Genomic DNA, 24,353 nt, shown 5'->3' with positions numbered 1-24,353 from the left:
TAAACAAGTCAATCCTACCTCTAAGCACAATTATAGTTTTTACAGATTTTATTGCATTTTCTGCCAATCATTTTTTCCATAGTTATATAGTAACAGTTATGATAGTTTAAGTGCACATTTTAATGAGATTAAGAGTAGCTCTTAATACAAAAAGAATATTCCAGGTGACCATCGATACACCTTGTACGAAATGCACCTTGTACAAAATGATTGACATCACGTTGATGGAGAATATTCATATTTACACACACATTCAACTGTGTCCTCTGATGAAGCATAAAGCTTTTACTATCCTTTCCACCTTAAGGTTATGTGGTATCTTCCATGATTTTTTCTGATATTACACATGCATCTGAAAAAAATAAATGAGTATAATACTAAGTTAGAAATGAGTCTTTTACCAAGACTTTGGGGTTTTCAAGTAGAATGTTTTTAATATTTCAGAAAATTCTTCCTGAAAACTCTTGCTGAACAAATTCTGTATGAATAACATATAGATTAAAATAAAGTTAAAATAGTAAATTATGTAAGAATTAGGTGGTTAATGTGTGATAATTATATTTTATTACCAATTCTTAAGATCATTTATCATATTAAGAGCTTGGCATTTTAGAGTGTAAAACCATTATGGTATCATGGCTGATTTTGTTTTTCTTTTTTTGGACTGGAAATTGAACCCAAGGACACTTTATCCCTGAACTACATCTGCATTCCTTTCTTTTATTATTATTATTTTGAGACAAGGTCTCACTAAATTATTGAGACTTGCCTTAAACCTGTGATCATCCTGCCTCAGGATCCCATGTTTCTGGGATTACAAGAGTGCACTACCATGACTGGCTGGTTTTTCTTTAATTAAAATATTGGTCAAAAGGCTAGAGATATAGCTCAGTTGGTAGAGTTCTTGCCTTGCATGCACCAGCCCTGGTTTTCACCTCCAGCCTCACAAAAAAAAAAGAGAGAGAGAAAAGAAATATTGGTCAAATGCGATAAATTTTCAGTTATAAAATGTATAAGATAGAGAGGGTGTCACATGCATAAGCAATAGAAAAGACTAATGAAACAAGTCGGTTATCATAAAAGGTAAGAACAATGAACACAACTTTAATAAGACTGAGAAAAAGATGACTCAAACAAAAAAGAGATGAAAAAAAAATAAAAGACATTACAACCAATACCTCAGAAATACAAAGAGTCATTAGGGATTACTATGAGAAAATGTATGCTAATAAATTAGAGAACCTAGAAGAAATTTATAAATTATTAGACACATACGTTCTGCCAAAATTAAACCATGAAAACATGCAGTCCAAAAGAGAGTGAATGAGATTGAATCGGTAATAAAAAGTTGAGGAAAGCCCATGACTAGACGCTTTTACTGATTATTTTTTCGAAATCTTTAAAGAACTAATTCCATTTCTTTTAAATTTGTTGCAAAGATTTGAAAGAGAATCATTCCAACCCATCTCTGAGGCTAGCATTACCCTAGTACCATAGCAACAAGAATACAAGATAAAAGAAACTGTAGACTAATAACACTGGTGGACATCGATGTAAAATTTCTCAATAAAATATGAGCAAATCTGAATGTGATTCAACAGAGAATCATAAAGATTATTCACCACAATCAAATTGGTTCCATCCCAGAGATGCAAGGATGGTTCAACATATTCAGATCAATAAGCATAATACATCCCATTAATAGAAGGAAGGATAAAAATCATGCGATTAGTAGATATGGAAAATTCATTTGAAAAATTTCAGCATGACTTCCTGATAAAAGTCCTGAGCAAATAAGGTTTGGGAAGATCGTACCTCAGCATCATAAAGGCCATACAAGACATAGCCACAGGCAATATACTGAAATGAGAAAAGTTGAAAACATTTCCTCTAGGATCAGGAACAAGGGTATCTATTCTCCCTGCTCTTATTCAGTAGAGTACTAGAAATTTTAGTCAGAACAGCGAAATAAGGACATAAAGGGCATACAAATTGGAAGGAGAGAAGTCAAATTATTTGTTTCTGCAGATGATATGTTTAAATATATAGAAAAACCCAAAGACTCCACCAAAAGACTATTAGAATGGATAAAGTCATTAAGGTAGCAAGATACAAAATCAATATACAAAAATTAGTGAGAGTTTTATATACCAATAATGAATGTGCTGAGAACCAAATAATAAAAACAATCCCATTCATGAATCTTTACAACAAGCAAACAAAATCGCAAAGAACAAAAGACATCTACCACACACTGATTAAAGAAATTGAAGAAGATAAAAAATAAATAAGAAACTCCCCATGCTCATGGATTGGAAGAATTAGTGTTAGTAATAATACTTTAAACATATATTCCTTCAGCAATAATACCTTAAGCAATTTACAGATTAAAAGCCATTCCCATTAAAATATGAATGATATTCATCACAGAACTACAGAAGAAAATTCTAAAATTCATATGGAAGCACAAAAGACCCTGAAGAGCTAATGAAATCTTGAGAAAAAAATAAATACACAAAGGTTGTAAGAATCACAATAACTGGTTTCAAGACATACTTCAGTACCATAGCAACCAAAAGAGATAGTATTTGCATAAGAACAGATGCAATGACTAATGGTACAGAATACAGACACACTCTCATTCCCTCTCCCCCCCCTCCTCCCTCCCTCCCTCTCTCTCTCTCTCTCTCTCTCTCTCTCTCTCTCTCTCTCTCTCCATAAATATGTGTATTTATAGATAGATACATACATACATATAGATATATCCATGCATCTATATCTGCTGATTCCTAACAAAGTTTCCAAAAAAGTTTCCAAAAAAGAAAACACTGGATAAAGGACCACCTCTTCAATAAATGATGCTAAAAATGGATATCCACATACAGATGATTGAATCTTGACTCCTCTTTCCATGTACAAAATTAAATTCAAAATGTACACAGGCTTAAATGTAAAACCTGAAAACTCTAAAACTACTAGAAGAAAATATGGAGAATTAAGAAACTGGTTCAAGCAACAATTTTCTGGATAGAACCACAAAAGCCCAAGAAACAAAAGCAAAAATTGACAAAGTTGATATATTAAATTGAAAACCTTCTGCACAGCTAAATAAACAGTCAACAAGAAAGATAATAAAAGAGAATACTGATGTGATAAATATATTGATAGTCAATGTTTCTTAAAAGCTCAGTAGGGTTTAGAACAGATAAATATAACAAGTTAAACACAAAACAAAATGTCTCACTGGACAGACTGAACCGTTTGAGGATGTCCAAAGGATAAATCCATGCACTTCAAGATATAACAACATAAATTATCCAGTGTAAAAATAGACTGAAAATCAATCAATGAATCAATCAAACTTCAGAGACTTTTAGAGGAAAAGAAAATGTTGGAGGCCCAGAAAGAGGGGAAAGGATAATTGAGCTATCAAACAAATGAACAGAGTAAGGAGGAAAAAAATCTATTCTATTAGATATTCTTCCTTTTATCAATTACATTGTCATTTTCTCGCTCTTGTAATTGCTAAAACAAAGACTGTCTAATATAGTAGAATTTTTTCTCCTCATTTTGTTAATTTATGTTTGATGCTTGAAAAAAATTATAGCATTTTACCAAATGTTCAATGTTCCATGTATGAACAGGAATGTTCAATGTGTGAACAATGTTTAGTGTATGAACAGGAAATACTAAAGAGTAAATGGATTTAAATGGAAGTAAGGTTCCCATGTTTTGACCGAAAATAAAGTGCCATTACTATAGTAGAGTGGTAAGTTGCAAATATATTATGTATATATTGCAATTCCTAAAGCAACAATTTTAAAAAGAAAGGTGGTGGGGGAAGCTATCATAGAGATACACTCAAAAACAGGAAGATAAATCAAAATGAAATTCTTTTAATATGTTCCCTGAAAAGAAACAAGAATGAGAAATAGAGAAAATAAACAAATAAAACAAGAAACAAAAAGCCCAATATTTATTTATTTATTTTTTATTTTATTTTATTTTTTTTTATTGATTGTTCAAAACATTCCAGAGCTCATGATATATCATCTTTCATACATTAGACTCAATTGGGTTTTGAACTCCCATTTTTACCCCAAATACAGATTGCAGAATCACAACTGTTACATACTCACATTATTACATAATGGCATATTAGTGACTGTTGTATTCTGCTACCTTTTTAAAATATAAATGATCTAAATATACTAGGTGAAAGAGCAAGATAGATTCATAAATGAGACCTAATTCTGTGGTTTACATAAAACTGACTTCACCATTAGCCAAAGGTAGATTCAAATTAAAGTAATAGAAAATACATTAGGAAAAATTAATTTTTTAAAATGGAAAAGGATGATATAATATCTCCATTATTCATTTCCTGAATTTTAAATATTAGAATGCTGATGACCAAATATCCAGAGTTATTTTTAAAATATAGTGATTCCCTGGCTAGACTCAGTCACATATTTTCAAATATACTCTATATACTGAAGATGCCCAAATGTATATTTATACTCTATGATCAGTTTTCAATGACCTATTTTTTGTTTCTCAAAGTGGATATGTCTTGGAGTTGTCAAAATGTACTGAGTGTTTTAACATTTAAGATGAGGAATTTTCTCAGATTGTAACTGTTCTATTAATCTGCTTAAATGTGTTTTGAAAAAGTTATACTATATTTCTTAGTTCATTTTGCCAAATAATAAATCTTTAGAAATATCACATTATTTGCATTTGGAAAATATAATCCATAAGAATGACTTGACTTTATTTTTATCAACATATTTTACTCACATTATGTCCTCCAGTAAAGAAAAGTTAGGAAATATGATCTTCTACCTTTGCACTGAGGTGGCTCTGTCCAAATTCCATTTAGACACATCACTTCTACTTCCCCAAATATTTCAAAAGGTTTGATACATTCTTAACGTACTCTCTCACGAGATGGATACTTAAGCATCTGTTTTGATATTATATTAGCATTTTCCACTTTAGGTGGATTCACACAGGAAATATCTGAATAGAAAGAAAAGAAAGTATCTCCACCCAGTGTTCATTTTGAGTAGCTAATCAATGAATCAGATTCCGAATACATTTTAAGCAGGATTAAAAATAATAGATACTTTGTCATGAAGAACTTTTCTGATTTTTAATAAATTTACATGTAATACAAGGAAAAGAAGATGTAGCAACATTTTTTTGGCAGAGCTAACCTTTCATGCCTTTAGATATGTTCTCTATCCTTTGCTAGAACAGTTGAAACCACTGAGAATGAAATATTTCCCCTTGGGTTGAGGACAACAAATATTACAAGTTCCATAAGTGTAACATGAATTTTAAAATGCAACAAAAGTAACAAGATTATATAGCATCACTCTTTGGTATACAATTATTTTGCTCATTAATTAACATTTTAGCCTCTTAAAAACTGAAAGAGGTATCTCTTTAGAGAATAAGTCAAGAATTAAGAACACAGTTTGAAGAATAATTTGTTATTCTTAAAACACAGTTCAAAGATGTTATGTACAACTGTAATGCACCAATAAAGCAAAAAAAAGTTAAGTAAAACTTTAAAAAAAGAAGATTATCAATTAAAAAACTAAAGATATGGGAAAGTAACAGAAAAGTACAACTTTATTTATAGAAACATAGCTTTTTAAATTTATTTATAAATGCTTTTGGATACTATGATAAACTGTGTAATTCCTCAGAGAATTTTAGGTGCATGGATAGTAATAAAAGACTATAGCAATGGTTCCCAAATTGAGGAGTATGTAAAATCCTTTGGGGAACTTGATGAATAATTTCAAGGTCACACCTCAAGATTATTTTTTCCAGTAGGTCTAAGATGAGCTCAGGAATTTTCATTCGAATTCATAAAATCTGTTCAAAAATTTTATGCTGTTGGTCTAGGGACCACATTCTGAGAACCATTGGGCTGTGAGCTTAACCACTATATATTTAATTCCAACTTTTTATTTCTAACTTTAAACTTACTTTGTTTTGGCCTGAAAATTAACCTATACTCATTTTTAAGAATGTTATAGAAAATTTAATATTTCATAAGACACTATACATAAATTTATAATGCCATCAACATACCTTTGCACATTGGCTTTCCTATCCATTTGCCATTAATACATATTATAGTATTGGACCCATCCACTTGGTAAAATTTTGGACATCTGTAAGTCACTTGATCTCCTGACTTATATGATTCTTTCCTCTCTCCTGAAAGCGTGGCATCATCAAAGTTGGGTAAATTAAAACAATCTGTTCTTGAAAGAAAAAAAATATGTATTGTTCAGTAAATTATAATATATGTAATATTTAATAGTAATATTCTAAAATAATACTTAAGCTACCTATAGAACCAATGAATAATGTTTAATATACTTCTGACAACTTTGCAAAATATGATGTTCTGATTTTAATTGAAGTGTTCTAAATTTATCAAACATATAAGATAGGTATGATGCTTGAAGAAATATTAGTAGTTCTAATGCTTTAGGTCAGATTTTTACATTCAAATTATTTTTTGCCCACACTTGCCACATGTATTATGTATTTCTACTTTGGGCTTCTGCAAATGTGAATTACTTGCAATTTAGATCAAAGTTTTATGAAATATGTATTTTGTAGTGAGATTGGTGATAAACTGAGCATGAGTTGGATGAATAAGGGACAGTTTCTCTAGAAACAGAGAGAGATAAGAATTCTGAGAATGGACATTAGAGGATGCTAAATGTTCACAGAAAATGATGTGAAAGTGAAGCAATTTGCCTCATATTTTCAATTTTTTTTTAATTACTAGGCTATAATTCTCTGCCAGACTCAAGAAACTTCAGGTACCTTGTAAAATTCTAGAATTACAGCTTACTTTCTTATTTGTACCACTTATACTTTGAATGAGGGAATCTATCACACATATAATAAAATTAAATACACTATACTTATGCATTCTGGTGGGGAAGACCATTTTCCTCCTAAACATTTTATAAATGCAGGTCCATCAATTCCAAAACCTTCAAAACTATTGTAAATAACTTCTTGTTCATATGGGTAACTGTCTAACTCATGAGACACAACACCATTAGGAATGGAAGGTGGAGGTTCACAAGGAAGTCCTAAAAAATAAAATAATGAAAGAATGAATCCATGTTTCACAACTCATAAATTCAATTGTATAGGTCAATTTTGATACTTCACGGTTTTTGAAAAGAAATAATAATAAATAAGCTATTATGAAGTCACAGAGAATGTGCATAAAGGCTTCTTAAGTCCACCTTTCTCATGTATGTCCATCTCATAAACATGTAAATACATGAGCAAGAAATTGAAATAAAAAATGTTGATGCTTTTAAGAGATCACCAGATCTTCTCTAATCAACCATGAGTAATAAACAGAAACATACTCAGAATTAATAACATTGAATTGGGGCTGGGATTGTGGCTCAGCGGTAGAGCATTCGCCTCGAAAGGGCAGGACCCGAGTTCAATCCTCAGCACCACGTAAAATTAAAGGCATTGTGTTGTGTCCATCTACACCTAAAAAATAAATATTTTTTTTAAAATAACATTAAATAAATTGATGAGATGGATTTATCAAGTATTGTAAGACATCAGAAGGAACACTGTAAGAAAAACATTTTTAAAATATTTAAAATCTTGTTTGCAAAGCAAACACTACAACTTACAGAAATTTAAACTTACTACATGTTGTATACTTTAAAAAAGAAATGCCAAATTAAAAAGTGACTCTGTAATTATCCAATAAAATTAATAAAAATAGGATTGATTCAATAACGCAATAGTATTTTAATGGTAAAATATTTAAATGATTATATACATATGATAATCTATATTATTCTATACCCTGACTTTGACAAAAGCATATTATATTCAATTATTTGTACTCTCAATTATTTAAATATTTGTATTCTCAAATCAGAATTCGAGTTTTCATGCAGTCCTCACCTACACACTGAGGTGGAGGACTCCATTTGCCCATGTAGCATGTTATCTCACCTTCTTCAGAGGTTATGAAACCATCTTCACAACTATAATTCAATTTAGTGCCATGTGCATACTGTCTGGATTCAATTGCTTCTTTCCTTTCTTCTGAAGATTTAGATGGACTAATTCTTCCATAGTCTATGTCAGGTGGTTGAGAACATGAAAGTTTTTCTGTATGAAAAACAGAAATCAAAGGGTCAAACATAAATAAAATGTTTAAATTAAAACTAAAATCAAATACTATTTAAGTCTGTCATCACTTTATGCTATGCTCTTGCCCAATATCTCCCTTGATTTGTGTCTATTTTATTATATGAAAAATATTCATAAAGAGGAATTTGTCTGCTAGTTACATAACATCCCAAAGAGTTGTCCAATTTTGTTGATAGAAATGAAAGATGGTGACTGGATTATGTACCTAGATCATAACTTACAGTTTTAGGATCAAGTGTAATATATAGAGAAAGAGAAAATGTCCTCATCTTTTTCATTTACATAAAGAAAAGGGGATTATTAACTTCAACTGAAAGCATGTTAAAGCTGGAGGCAACAAAATAACATCACGCAAACTACACTGAAAAGCTACAGTAACAAAGGCACATGTTTTGGTACTGGCACCAAAACAGTCATGAAGACCAGTAGAACCCAATAGAAGACACAGAGACAAATTCACATAAATACAGTTATCTGACAATAGACAAATATGCCCAAAACATATGTTATAGAAAAGATAGCCTTTTTAACAAAAGGATCTGGGAAAACTAAAAATGCATAGTGGAAGAGTGAAATTTAACCTGTCTCTCATGCTGCACAAAAGTCAACTTAATGTGGATTGAAAGCCTAGGAATTTTTAGACCAGAAACCCCGCAGCTGATAAAAGGAAGTGTAGGCCCAACAGTCCAACATGTCAGTACAGCAACTAATTTCCTTTAAAAGACTCTTAACGTGTAAGAAGTAAAATTAAAAAATCAGTAAGTCAGATGACATCAAATGAAAAAGCTTCTGCACAACAATGGAAACAAAGAGTGTGAAGAGAGATTCTACAGAATGGGGGATCTTTGTCACCTGCTCCTCAGATGGGCATTAATATCCAGAACATACAAAGATTTTTTTAAAAAACTTAACACTAAAAAAAAATCAATAAATGGCCAAAAGAACTAAATAGACACTTCACAAAAGAAGAAATACAAATGGTCAACAAATATAAGAAAATAAACTTCACCAACTCTAGCAATTAAGGAATTGCAAATCAAAGCTGCATTGAGATTTCTCTCTAGTCAGAATGGCAATCATCAAGAATACAAAGAAAAATAAGTGCTTCCAGGTGCATTGGCTCATGCCTCATCCTAGCAGCTTATGAGGCTGAGGCAGGAAAATCAGGAATTCAAAGTCTCAGCAACTTAGTGAGGCCCTAAGCAACTTAGCAAGACCCTGCCTCAAAATGAAATATTAAAAAAGTCTGGGGAAGTTGCTCAGTGGTTAAGCACTTCTGGGTTCTATCCCCAATACAAATAATAATAATAATAATAATAATAATAATAATAATAATAATAATAAATTTAAAAATAAATGCTAGCACGGATGTGGGGGAAAAGGTATCCTCATAGATTTTTGGTGGGACCACAAAATAGTGCAGCTATTCTGGAAAACAGTAAGAAGATTCTTTAAAACACTAAGAATGGAAGCACTATATGACTCAGCTGTCCTACTCTTTGGTATATATCCAAAGATTTAAAATCAGCATTCTACAGAGATACAGCCACATCAATGTTTACAGCAACATAATTCACAAATAGACAAGCTATGGAACCAACCTAGATGCCTTTCAACAGGTGAATGAATAAAGAAAATGTGGTATATATACACAGTGGAGTATTTCTCAGCCATAAAGAAGAATGAAATTGTGGCATTTGCCAGTAAATGGATGAAACAGGAGACTATCCTTCTAAGCAAAATAAGCCAGTCCCCAAAAGTCAAAGGTCAAATATGTGAAGGCTAATCCAAAATAAGGGGGAAATAAAAAAGAAAGAGAGAGAGAGGGGGGGGGGGGAAGGAGAGAAGGAATTTCATCAAAATAAAGGAAAGATCAGTTGAGTAGATGGAAGGGATGGAGGCGGAGGATGGAAGGACGGGAAAAGGGAAGAACAGTGGAATGAATTGGATTAAAATATAGCATGAATATAGCAGAGTGAATAACAACACCAAGTATATCCATAACACACGATTTTTTAAGAAGTATAGATAAAGTACAGAAAGATCAGTGGAGTAGAGAGAGAGGGGAGCAGGGGAGGCAGAAATAGAGGAGAAAAGAAGTGCTGGGGACTGAATTAGAGCAAATTATATTCCATGCTTTTGTGATTATGTCAAAATGTATCCTAATGTTATACGTAATTAAAAAGAATAAAAATATTTCATGTCAAATCAAGAAATATTATTAGGCTCTGTTATTTTTTTCATTTACAAGACCAAAAAAAAAGTAATAAAATATATCTATTCCTTACCTTGGAAGAAATCTGGTAAAATTTGGTTTCCTCCAATTTCAGATGGCTTTAGCCATAATGTAATTTTGGATATGGATTTCCATATCTGGTAACTGAAACAAATCTCTCTACAATAGTGCAGAGTAGATAGGTAAGGGTTGCAATTTAAGGACTGCACTTAAATTAGACCCACGGATTGTATATTATCTGATCAAGGAATGCAGTTATTTTACTGCAGGTGCAATATAACAGAGGACTGAGAAGCATAATATGTAATGAACTAAAGTCCTCATGACCTAAAATGTAGTTGACTGAACAAAAATTGGAATGAGAATATTACTACTTAATAATTTGTGTGTGTGTGTGTGTGTGTGTGTGTGTGTGTGTGTAGAGTAGGTAGCATTTTAGAAAATAAAAGGATAGTTTGCATGAGTAAATGTGTGTTACATCTCAACATTGATGGATGTAAAACAGAATCACCATTGGAGAGATATTTGAAATACCCTGGGAAAGATAGGGAAGACAAGTAAGGCATGATACCTGGAATTTCAAAAATGTTCACTGTTTCTAAGACTTTTTAATTTTATTTTGTCTGATTATATAGCTGGGACCTAGGCTGTCTTTTCAGGTTTAGAGAAAGGATCAATTGCTAAATATGATATCATGGCAATATTTCTAGTTGCTGCAGATGAAATTCAGAAAGGTTAAGGCATGGATTGCTCCTTCTTCCACTGTTTAAACTAGAATTAAGATTTCTACTTCTTTTCTACAGAGTGGATGAGAGATTTGTAACCTTATATATATTCACCCTTGCTCCATGTAATGGGGAACACAAGGAGAAATATTAGCCAGATGGATATTGCTACCATCTTATGACTCAATTCTCTGCTGAACCTAGTGATCCTACATTTGGATGCACTGACATGAAACTAAAGAAAAAAATCAATGCTAAATGAAACAGAGGGGGAATATTGTTGACCAAAAAGAAATGCAGAAAGGAAAAGTTACTATTGCCTTGATACCATGTGAAAAGTTGAGATCAAAAGAATGTACAGTAACTTTATGACAGTATTTACAAATATTCAAAATCATAGCTGTTTTGCCTATAGAAATCCTCCCTGTTTTGTTTTGTTTTTTTTTTTTTTTTTTTTTTTTTTTTTTTTTTTTTTTTTTTTTTTTTTTTGCAGGTGAAGGTATAGAATAGGTACCAGGGGGTTGAAACAAATGAATGGATGCACATAGTGCTTTACAAAGAGGCTAATAGTACCTTGAAGGTAAACACCTGGAAGAGACTTAATATTGTCTGTTTTTGTTTGTTTGTTTGTTTCATTTTGACAGGCTATTTGTATGACAGGACTTATTTTGGGAAGTGAATTGTGGGAAATATTAACTCCCTGAAACACATGAGGTCATTGTTCAAAAACAGGTCTTGAGAACACCATATAACTAATAACCTAGATGAAAACAAAAATATCTGTGGAATGTCTAATTAGTCATATTATCATGTATTACAATGCATCTGGACCATGATTTGGGGGAAAAAAATTGCCAGTAGACTAAATTTTGGCCCCTGTCTCTTTTTGTGAATAAAGGTTGTTAGAATACAGCTACATTAATGATTTTTACATTAAGACAACGTTCATGCTAAAATGCCAGTTGAATTCAACAGCAACAAAAATGTGTGGCTGAAAAACCCCAAATATTTATTGTCAGTCCTTTATTGACTTGTCAATGCTGTAGATGATATCTTTGTGGATGGAGAATTCTTTATTTTGTGGATGACTGTCCAATTCAGAATAAGAGTGTCACTATGCCTTCCATACCAACTATTAACAAGCTTAGTGCTTGCCAAGGGTACCTGCCTTTGGAATATTCGAACTAATGTATATGTCAGGTAAATACCACCTTTATAAAACTATATGGAAAAGCCTATAATTTAGTAACAAAATATGTTAGTCAGCTTTCCATCATGATGACAAAATACTCCCCCCGCCCCCCCCCAAAAAAAACATAAGTGGGAAAGATTTATTTTAGCTCAAAGTTTCAAGGTTTTAGTCCATGGTGGCTGCCTCCATTGCTATGGGCCTGTGATGAAACAGAGAAAGTGGGAGGGGAGACAGAGACAGAGACAGAGGCTGGAGACAAAATAAACTCTTCAAAGACACATCTGCCAGTAGTCTTCTTCTTCCAACCAGGCTCCACCTCCTGAAATTTCTACCATCTCCTAATAGTGCTATCAGCTAGGGATCAAGCATTTATCGCACATGCCTTTGGGAGGCATTCCAAATGAAAAACAAAACATAAGGTACATATTCATATTATATTCATGGAGTAGACAATCAAAGGTAGTAACACATTTTATAGTTAAATTTATTCGGAAATATTTATTAAAACTCTAATGTTTCTGGAAAGCAATACCTACATACCAATAGCTCTTCTCTTTTTGCTTTTTCAATTCGATACGTATTATTAAAAATGCATGAAAAAGAATGACAATGAGATATTTTTAACTAAGAAAAGTTGACCAATAAACAGGAAGATAAACTGTCAGGACAGGATTTCTTTGATAGAGAAATAATATCTTCTGTGGTTATCTCCAAAGATGTTAGGAATTCCAGTGTTAAACCTTGACCAAGATAAGCATGAGTTACAGTATGTAGTGATTAATAATTTTCTATTGAAAGTTCAAAACTCCCCTGGAGACACCCTTTAGAAGCTTATCTAAATTACCTAAGAATACATAGATTTATAGTATAATTAGTTATACCAACAAGCTTTAAGAATGTAATCAGAGGGATATATACTGCAAAACCAATGGTAAATTTAATAAGATCCTAATATACAAGAAAAACATTGGAATCCTATGAGATTTAATAAAATTGGAAAAAATAAATATAATATGCAATATTATTTTTAAAAATCTCCTGCTACCTAAGAAAATATTTAACAATCTATGTACACAACCCACCTTTTAAAAGTTAAAAAACATTACTAAACAGATTAAAGAAGATGTAAATAAATAAATAGACATATCATGTTCATGAAAGGGAAGAATTAATATTTTTATGATACGAATCTCCCAATTATGTACATATTACACTCAGTCTCAATCAAATCCCAGCAGAATTTTTATAGAAATCAACAAGGTGATATCAAAAGTAAAATAAAATGGAAAACAGCTAGACAAGGCAAAATCATTTTTAAAAATAATGTATTTGTATTTTATTGCTTCTGTAAAAAGAATTCTATTATAAATTCAAACAACACTAAGTTTTTATCTTAAAATTCCAAATATCAAAAATATGTCGTGTATATACTAAGATAAGATTAAGATGTTGTAAGAGGTGCATCCCTTTCTGGAAGGTTGAGGGAAGAATCAATTTTCCTGTCATTTCCATTTCCAGAGACGTTCCCCTTTGTTTGGCTTATGTCCCCTTCCTCCGTTTTCAAAGTCAGAAACATTGAACTTCTGTCTGACCCTTTTCCACAGTAACATAGCTCCTTCTCTTTCTCTCCCTCCTTCTCTCTTTCTTTCCACACATTATCTTGATTTCACCCACATGATCCAGAATACTCTCCTTAGTTCAAGGTCACAGTAACATCTCTAAAGTCCGTTTTATCATTTAAAGTAACGTATTTCATATTCCACGAATGAGAACGTAGACATCTTTAAGGAGGCCCTTAGTTTTTCTACTACACTTAGAACCAAGGTGGAGGACCCGCACGCACAGCAGTAAACAAGACAGAGTGCACTGATGTAGGAACACACACAGCGCTGAGCTGGGCGCCAGGGGTCGCCCGGCAGGATAGCGGCGGGAGCTGGGGCGGGGGTCGGTCAGGTTTTCTTTGGGGCATTGACCAGAATGTATATTAGTACAAGCACTACAGAAAACCTAAAACCAAATATGTACAATGTCCCAGAAGACCCCTTTCTGTTACATGTCCCAGAAATACTCAGAGACAAAGGGCAGAACTGCAAAAATGTCCCATCACTTCTTGACTGACATCTTTTACTCTCATTGTATTTATCTTTTATTTATATCATAATTTTATAATAATTTTGAGTCAAATGATTAATTTCAATGTATATGCATATGACTTAATTAAACCAAAAAATATTGTATTCAAATTTTTAAAAAAAATTTTTTGGTTGTAGATAGACACAATACCTTTATTTATATATCTTTATATGGTGCTAAGGATCGAACCCAGCACTTCACACACATAAGGCAGGTGCGCCACTACTGAGCTACAGCCCCAGCCCCTGTATTCCAATTCTTTACTATATTCTTGAATACTGTTTACTAAGGTGCACTTATTTTGCTACATACTTATCAGTGAATTTTGATTTCCACTTTTACACAGTTGAAACATGAAAACAAATTGTTATAAATATTTTGCCCCAGTTTAATGAAGATGGGTCTTTAAAAAATCATGAGTATATATCAGAGCATTTTACTTACTAATCCGAATGCATTTAAGAGGAGGGGACCAGCCATTCATTCTCTGTACATGTAGCTGTGTTTTGACCATTTGAAAGACTATGGCCAGGATAACAGTCAACTTTAACAGATTCATGCAGTAAATGTCTTGTTCCACATGGGTAATATCCATTTTCCACATAATTAATTGAAAATGCATTGTCCTAAGGAGCATAAAGTGATAAAAGTGAAAACATTAATTTGAACAAAATATCTGACTAAATATTACCTTTATAATATTTAGAGAATGCATAAGCACCCAAAAAATGTGCAATTAAGAAAAACCCAAAACTAACCAAATGTTTACTAAAAAATAAAAATCAATAACATTGAATTCATCTTTAGTTTTGTAACTAAAACGTGTATAAATGATACAGGTTTTCTTGTATCTTTGGTTTTTGTGTGATTTTTATGAAGAGCTTCTTATAAAAGAAAAAAACTAATTGGGTCTTTTTGTGCACACAATTTTTCCCTTGGCCCTAATTTGTCATGCAAGACTTAACTGTAAATACATATGTGCTTCTTTCTTCCCTCATTGAAAGACACATGTATCATTGTAAAGACATTTACTTACTGATGCATGGTACTTCTGGCAGCCACCCTTCTTTTGTGCAAGGAATGAAACCCCAGTATGATTTTGAAGGAGACACAAAATTGTCATCACATTGATAGAGATATTGTTTTCCCATAGGTACAGGAAAGTATGGTCTATATCTTTCTTCATAAGATAGACTTCCATGTTTTATTTCTGGAAAATCACAAGGTTTCACTTGTGATAAAAAAAAAATAGGATAAATAATATTTTATTTTATTGAGCAACATATCAGAAATAAACCATTTAAGTAATGAATTATGTCTTATTATAACATAATTACAAGGTTTACAGGACAAGAAAAGTCACAGAAATCAGATGATTATGTTCTGTGAGGTCTTCGTTAGTGAAGTCAAATTATATCTTTCAGTCACCAGAGAAATCAACTAGAAATATGTTAATATCAAAATAGATAAGATTATAATAAACAATAGTTTTCTTCTAATTTCAGTTGGGAAGTGGGATGTTTTTAATGTGCTAAAATGTTTGTCAATGAGGTATAATTATATTTTAGTAAGTTATTCTTATGTATGAAATAATTTAACACAAATTTAAGTGCTATTATTTATTTTATTGTTAGGTTTATTTGTATTTTCTTGAAAAAGTACTCTTTCATGAGATTGTTTAGAGAAAACCTAGTCCTTTTAATATCCAAATAGTATTAATATTTTCCATGCAATATGATTCCGTTATATGTTATAAAGAATCCCCCCCATCGCCTTCATGTATACACACATACAATAAATATTGTACAACTTCTAATTAATATTTTTCCACTTTCCTTTATGTTTGATTACAGACCATTTTCAAGAAGCTTCTACTCTTAAAAATGTTAATTTGCGGTGGTGAGAAATGGGAGTGCCTGCAGCCTGCTCCTCGGGGCCCTCTGGGGTCCCTGGCCCCAGGCCGGCGGGTGAGTTGGGGCCTGAGGACAAGAAGGGGCCTCTCCTGCAGATCCCCGAGCTCCTGCTACCAGTGCCCACTGTCTGGCCCTGGCTGTGCAGGACCGGTGAGCCTGCCACCCAGGATGGATGTCCTGATGGCGGCAGGGACTGTCGGATCCCAACCCCGAGGGCTGCGGGGTCTCCGAGTTCAATCCCGCCCGTCCCAGCTGAAGCCGCCACCGCGAGGAGTAGGGCGGCCGTCCGCGGAGGCCGGCAGGGGCTTCAAGGTCCCAAGAAGGAGGATGGACACCTGAAAGCTCGGCCACGCGTTGGACGGCGGAGCCGCACAGACCAGGGCCCTCGGTGAGCGCTCAGTGCCGGCTCCGGAGACCGCACCTTGTCTCCGCCAACGAAGACCGGACCGTCCTGGAAGGTGAGCGAAGCCCCAGAGAGGAGGAAGGGTGGAAGGGTTAGCGGCCTCGGGCGGTTGGTGTCCTTCTACCAAAGAGAGAAAGGGTAGAGTCGAGTCACAAGCCGCATCTACCCAGTTGGAAACCCCGCCACCCTTTGGGGAGATTTCCTGGCCCTTTGTAAAAGGCATGTGTATATAATATGCAAAAGCTGCTCTCAACTTGCCCCCAACCTGTCTTGTGCTGCATCTGGACATTCTAAATGTAAAGAGGATGCCTGAGGTATGATAGAGTTAGAAAATAACTTCTTGTAAATGTCCATTTGTTTGAAAAAAATCAGAAATGCCTTCTGGAAGTGACTTTGAAATGAATGTGTTAGACCACCTCTAGGAGCGACACTTGTCCATGTTTGTTCAGTGGGTTGTTGGACATGGAGAAGACTGACCATGAGAAGGAGGTCCTGTGCCATTGTTTTTGCGTGTGCGTTTTATTCCTCCTCATTAGTGTATATATATACTTGAAAATGCTAAATACTTTTTTTTTAAGTATCTAGGTTTTCTAGATGTTCTAAAGTGCCTGATATATGTTAAAAGTAGAAGTGGTAAAATATATGACACATTTTGTAAATTTCTTTTGTTAAAATTCTTATGAAATGGTTTCTTTTTGGGGGGGTGCAATAGCCAAACCCCTGTTGAATTGTTCAGTTGTGTGCTGGTCCTGGGGAGCACAGTGCCAGTGTGCTTACCGAGAGCCAAGAGTTGTCTATGGGTTTTGTTTTACTTTGCTGTGTACATAATGTATATAAAGGACAAATGAGTCCTCCTAATCTACATCTAGTCTTTCTAGATATTAAAGAGGTTGCCAGTGTATGACAAAAGTAGAATTAGTAAACCAGTTTTGTATGTTTTGTGTTAAAATTCCTAGGAAAGATTGTCTTCTGAAAATTTGAGCATTATAGCCCACTGGGTCGGTGAAGGGCCAGAATGCTCATATTTTGAAGACATTTTCAAATTAGAACTATTGTTACATGTGTGCAGTATATTCAAGACTGTCATGTACATAGTGGACAAATTGAGTCCTTACTTGAAACATCTAGTCTTGTCTAGATGTTTAGAAGTGCCTGATGTACGTTAAACGCAGAGGTAGTAAAATATCACTTTGTAAATATCTTTTTGCTAAAATTCATATGAAGTAGTCTTTTGGGAATGGAACTATTAAACCACCTCTGTGAGTGGTATAGTACTGTCTGTATTTGCTCAGTGATGTGGAGGAGGTGGGAGGGAAACAATTGCAAAAGGTTTGTGTGTTCATATTTGGACATTTTCAGACCAGTTTTCTATGTTTTGTGCATTTTGTTTTTGCTGTGTATATAGTGTATATAATGGACAAATAAGTCCCAATTTTGCAACTTTCTAGTCTCTAGATGTTAAAGAGGTTGCCAGTGTATGGCCAAGTAGTTAGTAAAATTAGAACATTTTTTCATTTTTTGTTGAAATTCATAGGACTAGATATTCCACATAAGACCCTGTCTACTATTCACACAGCACTGGTAAATAAAATTGCACGTGTAGCAATGGTTAAATATGAGGTATCTTCTAATATGACCATTTTGTCCTTGAACCTTCCCTCCTCATTTCCTTCTATTTTCAGTCCAGTGGACAAGTACAGGCATATGAAACACTTAGAGATAGTCGAACAAATCCATATCCAAAAGTCTTTTTGTGAGCTTTAGAGGTCTCGTTCAGAAAGTCAGTGCCTGAATGGATATGATGGAATGTTGATCCTGTGTTTTCTTCTAATTTTGGCTCTGATCTTTATTATTTCCGACCTTCCACTGATTTTGTAATTAAGGCCTTGAAGTGCAACATAAGCTTATTTATTTGGGCTCTCTCTATATTTTTACGGTAGATACTCAATGACATAAAATTTACTCTTAGTACTGCTTTCATACTATCTCAGAGAGTTAATATATCTTGGGTTTCATTTGTTTCTAAATATTTTTATTTCTTCCCTCAATTATTCTTGGATCCATTCTTTATTTAAAAGAATATTGTTTAATCTCTACATGTTTGTGTGGTTTCTGTTATTTTTCTTGCTTTTGATTTCTAGTTTCATTTCATTATGTTCTAATAGGATGCATGGGATTACATCAGTTTTCTTTTTGTATTTGCCTAGACTTACATTTTGACCTGGAACATGGTCTATTTTGAAGAAGTTTCCATGAACTGCTGAGAAAAAGTTTGAATACATTTCTGCTTGGATATATCCTTATTTATTTTATGTTTTGATGACCTGTCTATTAGTGATAAGGATGTATTGAAATCTTCCAGTAATACTGTATTGGGATCTATCTAGGATTTAATGTCAAGAAGTATTTTTTAAATTTTTTTTTAGTTGTTGATTGACCTTTATTTTATTTATTTATATGAGGTGTTGAAAATCGAACCCAGTACCTCTCGCATGACAGGCAAGTGCACAATTGCTGAACCACAGCCACAGACCCTTAAAAAGTATTTTTTAATTTAATATGTTGACATTTGGGGCATATATATATATATATATTAACTATCATTATTTCTTCTTGTTGGATTGTTTCTTTTACTAGGATGTAATGGCTCTCTTTTTCTCTTGTGATTAATTCTTGCTTGAAATCTGCTTTGTCAGGTTTGAAAAATGGCTACTCCATTTTGTTTTAGGAGTCCATTTGCATGAAGAAAGTTTTATTCAATCTTTCTGCCTTCAGTCTGCAAGTGTCTTTACCTATGAAAGGAGTCTCTTGCAAACAGAATTTGGTTGGATCTTGTTTTGGGGTCCATTCTGCTAGTCTATGTCTTTTAATGAGGAAGTTGAGACCATTTACATTCAGTGTTATTATGGACATATTATTTGGATTTTGGATTATGTATTTTGAATTCTTGCTCAATGTAGATGTCTTTTTTTTAACAAAGGTGAGAAAACAATTTCTTCTAAGTATACTTTCTTGGACTACAGTCCATATCTCTTATCATTGACGAATACATCTTTACCTTTATGAAGCTTCCAGTGTTGATATTAAAATGCTTTTTAGCATTTAGTCTTGTTCCTTTTAGGTAACATTCACTCTTTCCCCTGTAATGCTATTTAAAAGATTTTGAATATCTTATATTAACCCATGGATTTTAGAAATTACATCATGATCTGTCCAAACCTGTGTTATTCAACAAGAACTGTGTCTTGGGCATGCTTGAGTCTTTTGAGTTGCAAGAAATGAGATTTTTAAGATTAATCAATTAAATTTCCCATTTGTAGATAAGAGATTTAAAACTGGTTGTTGCAGAACAGATGTTTATTCACCTCCTTATGCTGTTTCATGGAATATCAATAAAATAAATTAGTTCACTCTGATGTCTTTTCAAAGTACACAAAAAGCAGAGAATTGACAGGTATAATTATTATGATAGGCCAGAGGCACTTGGCTATATTCTTCACACTCATGTGTGCACATCTAAACCTCATTAAAAGGGTATTCCTTAAAGCAAATATAATATTCCACTAGGGACTGATCAGCAGAGATGGGTGGTTCTCACAAAAGCCTCATTCTACTACTTAGAGAATCCACCTGCTTATACTTTCACTAAATGTAGCTCATAGTCTCATTACCAGCTATAGTTGTTCCATCGTAGTGATGAGTCAAACTGAATTGAATATTCACTAATTTTCATGACTGTTACTAATCCATCTGTCCTAGGGAAGTTTATTTCTTTGACTCAAGCCCAGGATTTTATAGTTACCATTGCAGAAGTTTATCCTATTTGATTCAATTTGACATGTAGGATTTTCTTTGAATGATATGTCTTAATGAAGATTCACTAACATCATCCTTTGTGTCTTTCAAGTTGTGAATTTATACTACATTTTCCCTGAGCCATTGAATAATTTGATGTCACCAATGAGTAATGGAGTTATTCTGAGAAGAAAGTTCTCTTGGTTGATTATCAGATGAGATTATTAATGAAATTGCAAAGATATAAACCACCTACCTAGTCAATTTCATTGTCTTATCCATAAGAACCTGTGAAAGGCAGGTTCAGATATATTTGAGCAAATCTATATTGTCAAAGGTCAACTATAAAATCACTAAACATTGACCTTATGGTTCTTATGCACTTTTTGAAATTTGTTTCACAGTTATAAAAGCTTTCTCTGTTACTGACTGGAATTTTGTCTAGAACTAACATTGAATTCATTGACCAATCATTTGTATCATCACATTTTTGTTTAAGTATGATACACCCTTAAAATGTACTGCTAGATAGAAAGAAAAGGAATATGACTGTGGAGACACACTAAAACTTGAAGAGGGCCAAGAAAGCATTCCATAAATAAAATAGTCTTGACCTGAGTGGAATTTTGCCACATGTAAGATTTGTAGGAAACTACAAACTCCTCCATCACAATAGGGGAGCTTTATTTTTCTCCTTTTGGGGGCATGTTGGACTTAGTGTCTCATTTCTGAAGACTAGATGTGGTGGTAGCAAGAGTAGATTCTAAGTGGTATTCGGGCCTCCACTCACTCATATCAGTAGCTCTGGAGAAAGTTAGCTGTCATTCAGGTAACCTAAGGAGAGGCCCATGTGGTCAGGAGCTGAGGCCTCCTGCCAAAATCTATGTGCAGGAAACATGTGGGAAGCTGATCCTGCAGAACAGTCTATTACTCTGATGTACTGACTGCACCACAAGAAGAAACTGACTCAGAACTACCCAGGGAAGTCATTCCCAAATTTCTCACCCACAGACACTGTGAGACAACAAATGTTTGGTATTAAACAAATATGTTTGGGGGGATATTTGTTTTAATGAAACAAATAACCAACATATTATGTGTTAGAAGGTAGTATTTTTACCCAATGTTTTATTCACATATTGGAAGAATTTTATTAATTAGAGAAACACATTTATATACATACATATATTTTTTGAGTTGCAAGAAACTGTTTTTAGTTTACTAAAATGAGATTTTCATACTAAGAAAAGTAAAGAATGCTTTTAAAGGCTCTATGTACATATCATGTACATAAACATAGACAACTATTTGGTCTTGTCAGTGTGTGTGTGTGTGTGTGTGTGTGTGTGTGTGTGTGTGTGTGTGTTAGGAGAAAAAAATCAATTCAGAATTATAAAATAGGTCAAGATATAAATGAAACTTACAGCTACATCTTGGAGGAGGTATCCAGCCACTACTTGTACATTTTGCAGTATTTCCCCTGGTTGCAGGATAAAAACCACTTTTACATTCATATCTGATTTCATCTTCAGTTCTGTGCTTAATCCTTTCAGGTGAGTAAACACCATTTGGAATATAAGGAGGATTACATGTTCCTTCTGGAAAAAAAAATAGGATGTGTGAATAGTGTGGAAATCAGTACTCATTAAAATTAAGTATATCAAAGTAAGACTATAAGTGATATTTATTTGTCCCTAGAGGAGCACAACATGACATTAAAATAAACATATCCTCACATATGACTATATATATATCCTCATATATAACTCCTGTTTAACTTACTGTGGTTTTCACCAATATATTTGTTTCTCCTGAACTGTAAATCCCTCTTTGTCCAAAGCCATCACATACTTCATGATACTCCATGTCTGGCAATGACTTCATCATTTATAACTTCAAATATATCTTCCACTTTCTTCTATTTCTTTGGGCACTGTTGCTCTCATAAGGATTGTTACGAATATACATAGACTCTTCTTCTTTCCACACAACTGGTAGGATATCACATCCCTTCTTTGAATTAAATGTGGTCATATGACATAGATAATTCAATGTAATGAAAATTAAAACAGAAGAGATTTTTAAAAGACGTTGTGTGAATTTTCATGTTCTCACCCCCACATCTGCAATAACTGAAGAAGAACATTGGAAAGATGATGCCTTTTTCACCTGATTCTTAGAACTAGTTTACCATATTTCACTGCATTATCATTGCCACTGTTACAGGATTCTTCCACAGAGAGACCAGAAAGGAGGGCATTCAACAGGAAGCAGAGTATATTAGTGTTGGCACTGCTCCAGTGGATTTATATCCAAAGGCCCAGGCCCCAAAGCAGGAGGTGTTGCCTTATATACATCTTGTTAGCTCCTCTTTATCTGCTAGCTCTTTGTCTCCCATATAAGGTAATATACATTCTAATTGGGCATTATATTTCTATACTATAGATTTGCAACAGTGTTACAATAGAGTTGTGGAATGTGCATGGTGATTTTGATGGTGCCATGTTTTCTTTGTTCTGAGAAAGTCCCTACCATACCACTGCATAAATATATGTTCATGAGTATTCCATGCATTCTAATCTTGGACCAAGACAGTTAAGTAATGAAGAATTTCAAGTAATACCTGCACAACTTTAAAAAATTTTTCATATGTGAAACATTTAGTAGCACTTCACTTTTGGGCAAAAAAAAATGCAGAAAATCTGCAATGATTTTTCAGTGAAATACTGTGCAGGGGCCATTCTGAACTATATTAGAAGTGAGCACAAACCAGAAACAAAGTGTAGTTTGTTAAGATATTGATATACTGCGATCTATTTTTTGGAAAACCTTTTTTGTAAAGGGTCTCTTTTGCAACTACTTAGGTCTGGCAATGTAATATAAAAGTAACCATACCCAATACATAAATAAATGGACATTGTTGTGCTCCAATACAACATTTCTTTACAGATGCCTGCAAATATCTGAGGACAGGAATTACTACAATATAGCTATGTCTTCTTGCTATTTTTTTATGGTTATGATTTCTTAAACTCTTCAATCATCTATATTCTCTCTTCTAAGTCATGATCGTTGGAAGACATCCCTTTAAAAGGAGGTAGGCAAAAAAGAACACAATATTCAGATATACTTCTTGTGGGGAAAAGCGCTCTGCCTCTCTGCATGACATCCTTCCATGAAGAAGCTGGGAGTTAGGATTTCTTTTTCAGCACCATCATCACTGTTGTTCCAAATTAGACCCATTGCTCATGAAAATCTCCACTTTCTGGATCCCTTTAATTCCATTATCTAAATAGAGATTTACCTCATCTGATGTTAACATAATTTACTCTTTAGAGCCAAATTCTAGGCTTTAGAAGAGCAATCTATGTATTTGAGAATTGCAGATTATTTAACTTGGAAAGCCTATGACAGTCCTGAGTCTGCTCCTGGAATGTTTTATCACCATGAACTAGCTACTTAATAGTATATTTAAGCCTCTGGTTCTATTTATTTTTATCTTGAGAGAATATGTCATACAAATAAGTATCGAAAGGACTTTGCACAATTAATTCTTACAAATTTAATACTCTTTTTTTGAGAAAAATAGATTGCTTACATAAAATGATTATATTAATTAAAATAATTGGGGTTGGGGCTGTAGCTCAGTGAATGGTAGAATCCTTGCCTAGTATACAGAAGGTCCAGGGCCCAATCCCACGTACCACAAAAATAAATAATA

The 24,353-nt window shown here is 33.5% G+C and overlaps 1 protein-coding gene across 1 annotated transcript in view; it reads right to left on the bottom strand.

Moving 5' to 3' along the window:
- Positions 1–24,353, bottom strand: part of LOC308651302 (complement factor H-like) — a gene marked incomplete at its 5' end in the record, with an annotated part of 122,863 nt that overhangs the window by 39,875 nt on the left and 58,635 nt on the right. The window contains 1 exon segment of the mRNA XM_081298220.1: positions 4,846–5,022. Coding sequence (XP_081154346.1) covers positions 4,931–5,022 — 92 coding nt within the window. The 3' untranslated portion in view covers positions 4,846–4,930.

The sequence above is a fragment of the Spermophilus citellus genome (assembly GCF_964194105.1).
Source record: "Spermophilus citellus genome assembly, chromosome: 6".
Taxonomy (NCBI): domain Eukaryota; kingdom Metazoa; phylum Chordata; class Mammalia; order Rodentia; family Sciuridae; genus Spermophilus; species Spermophilus citellus.
Note: the sequence above shows the minus strand (reverse complement) of the source record. Positions and strands in the feature narration are given on the sequence as shown.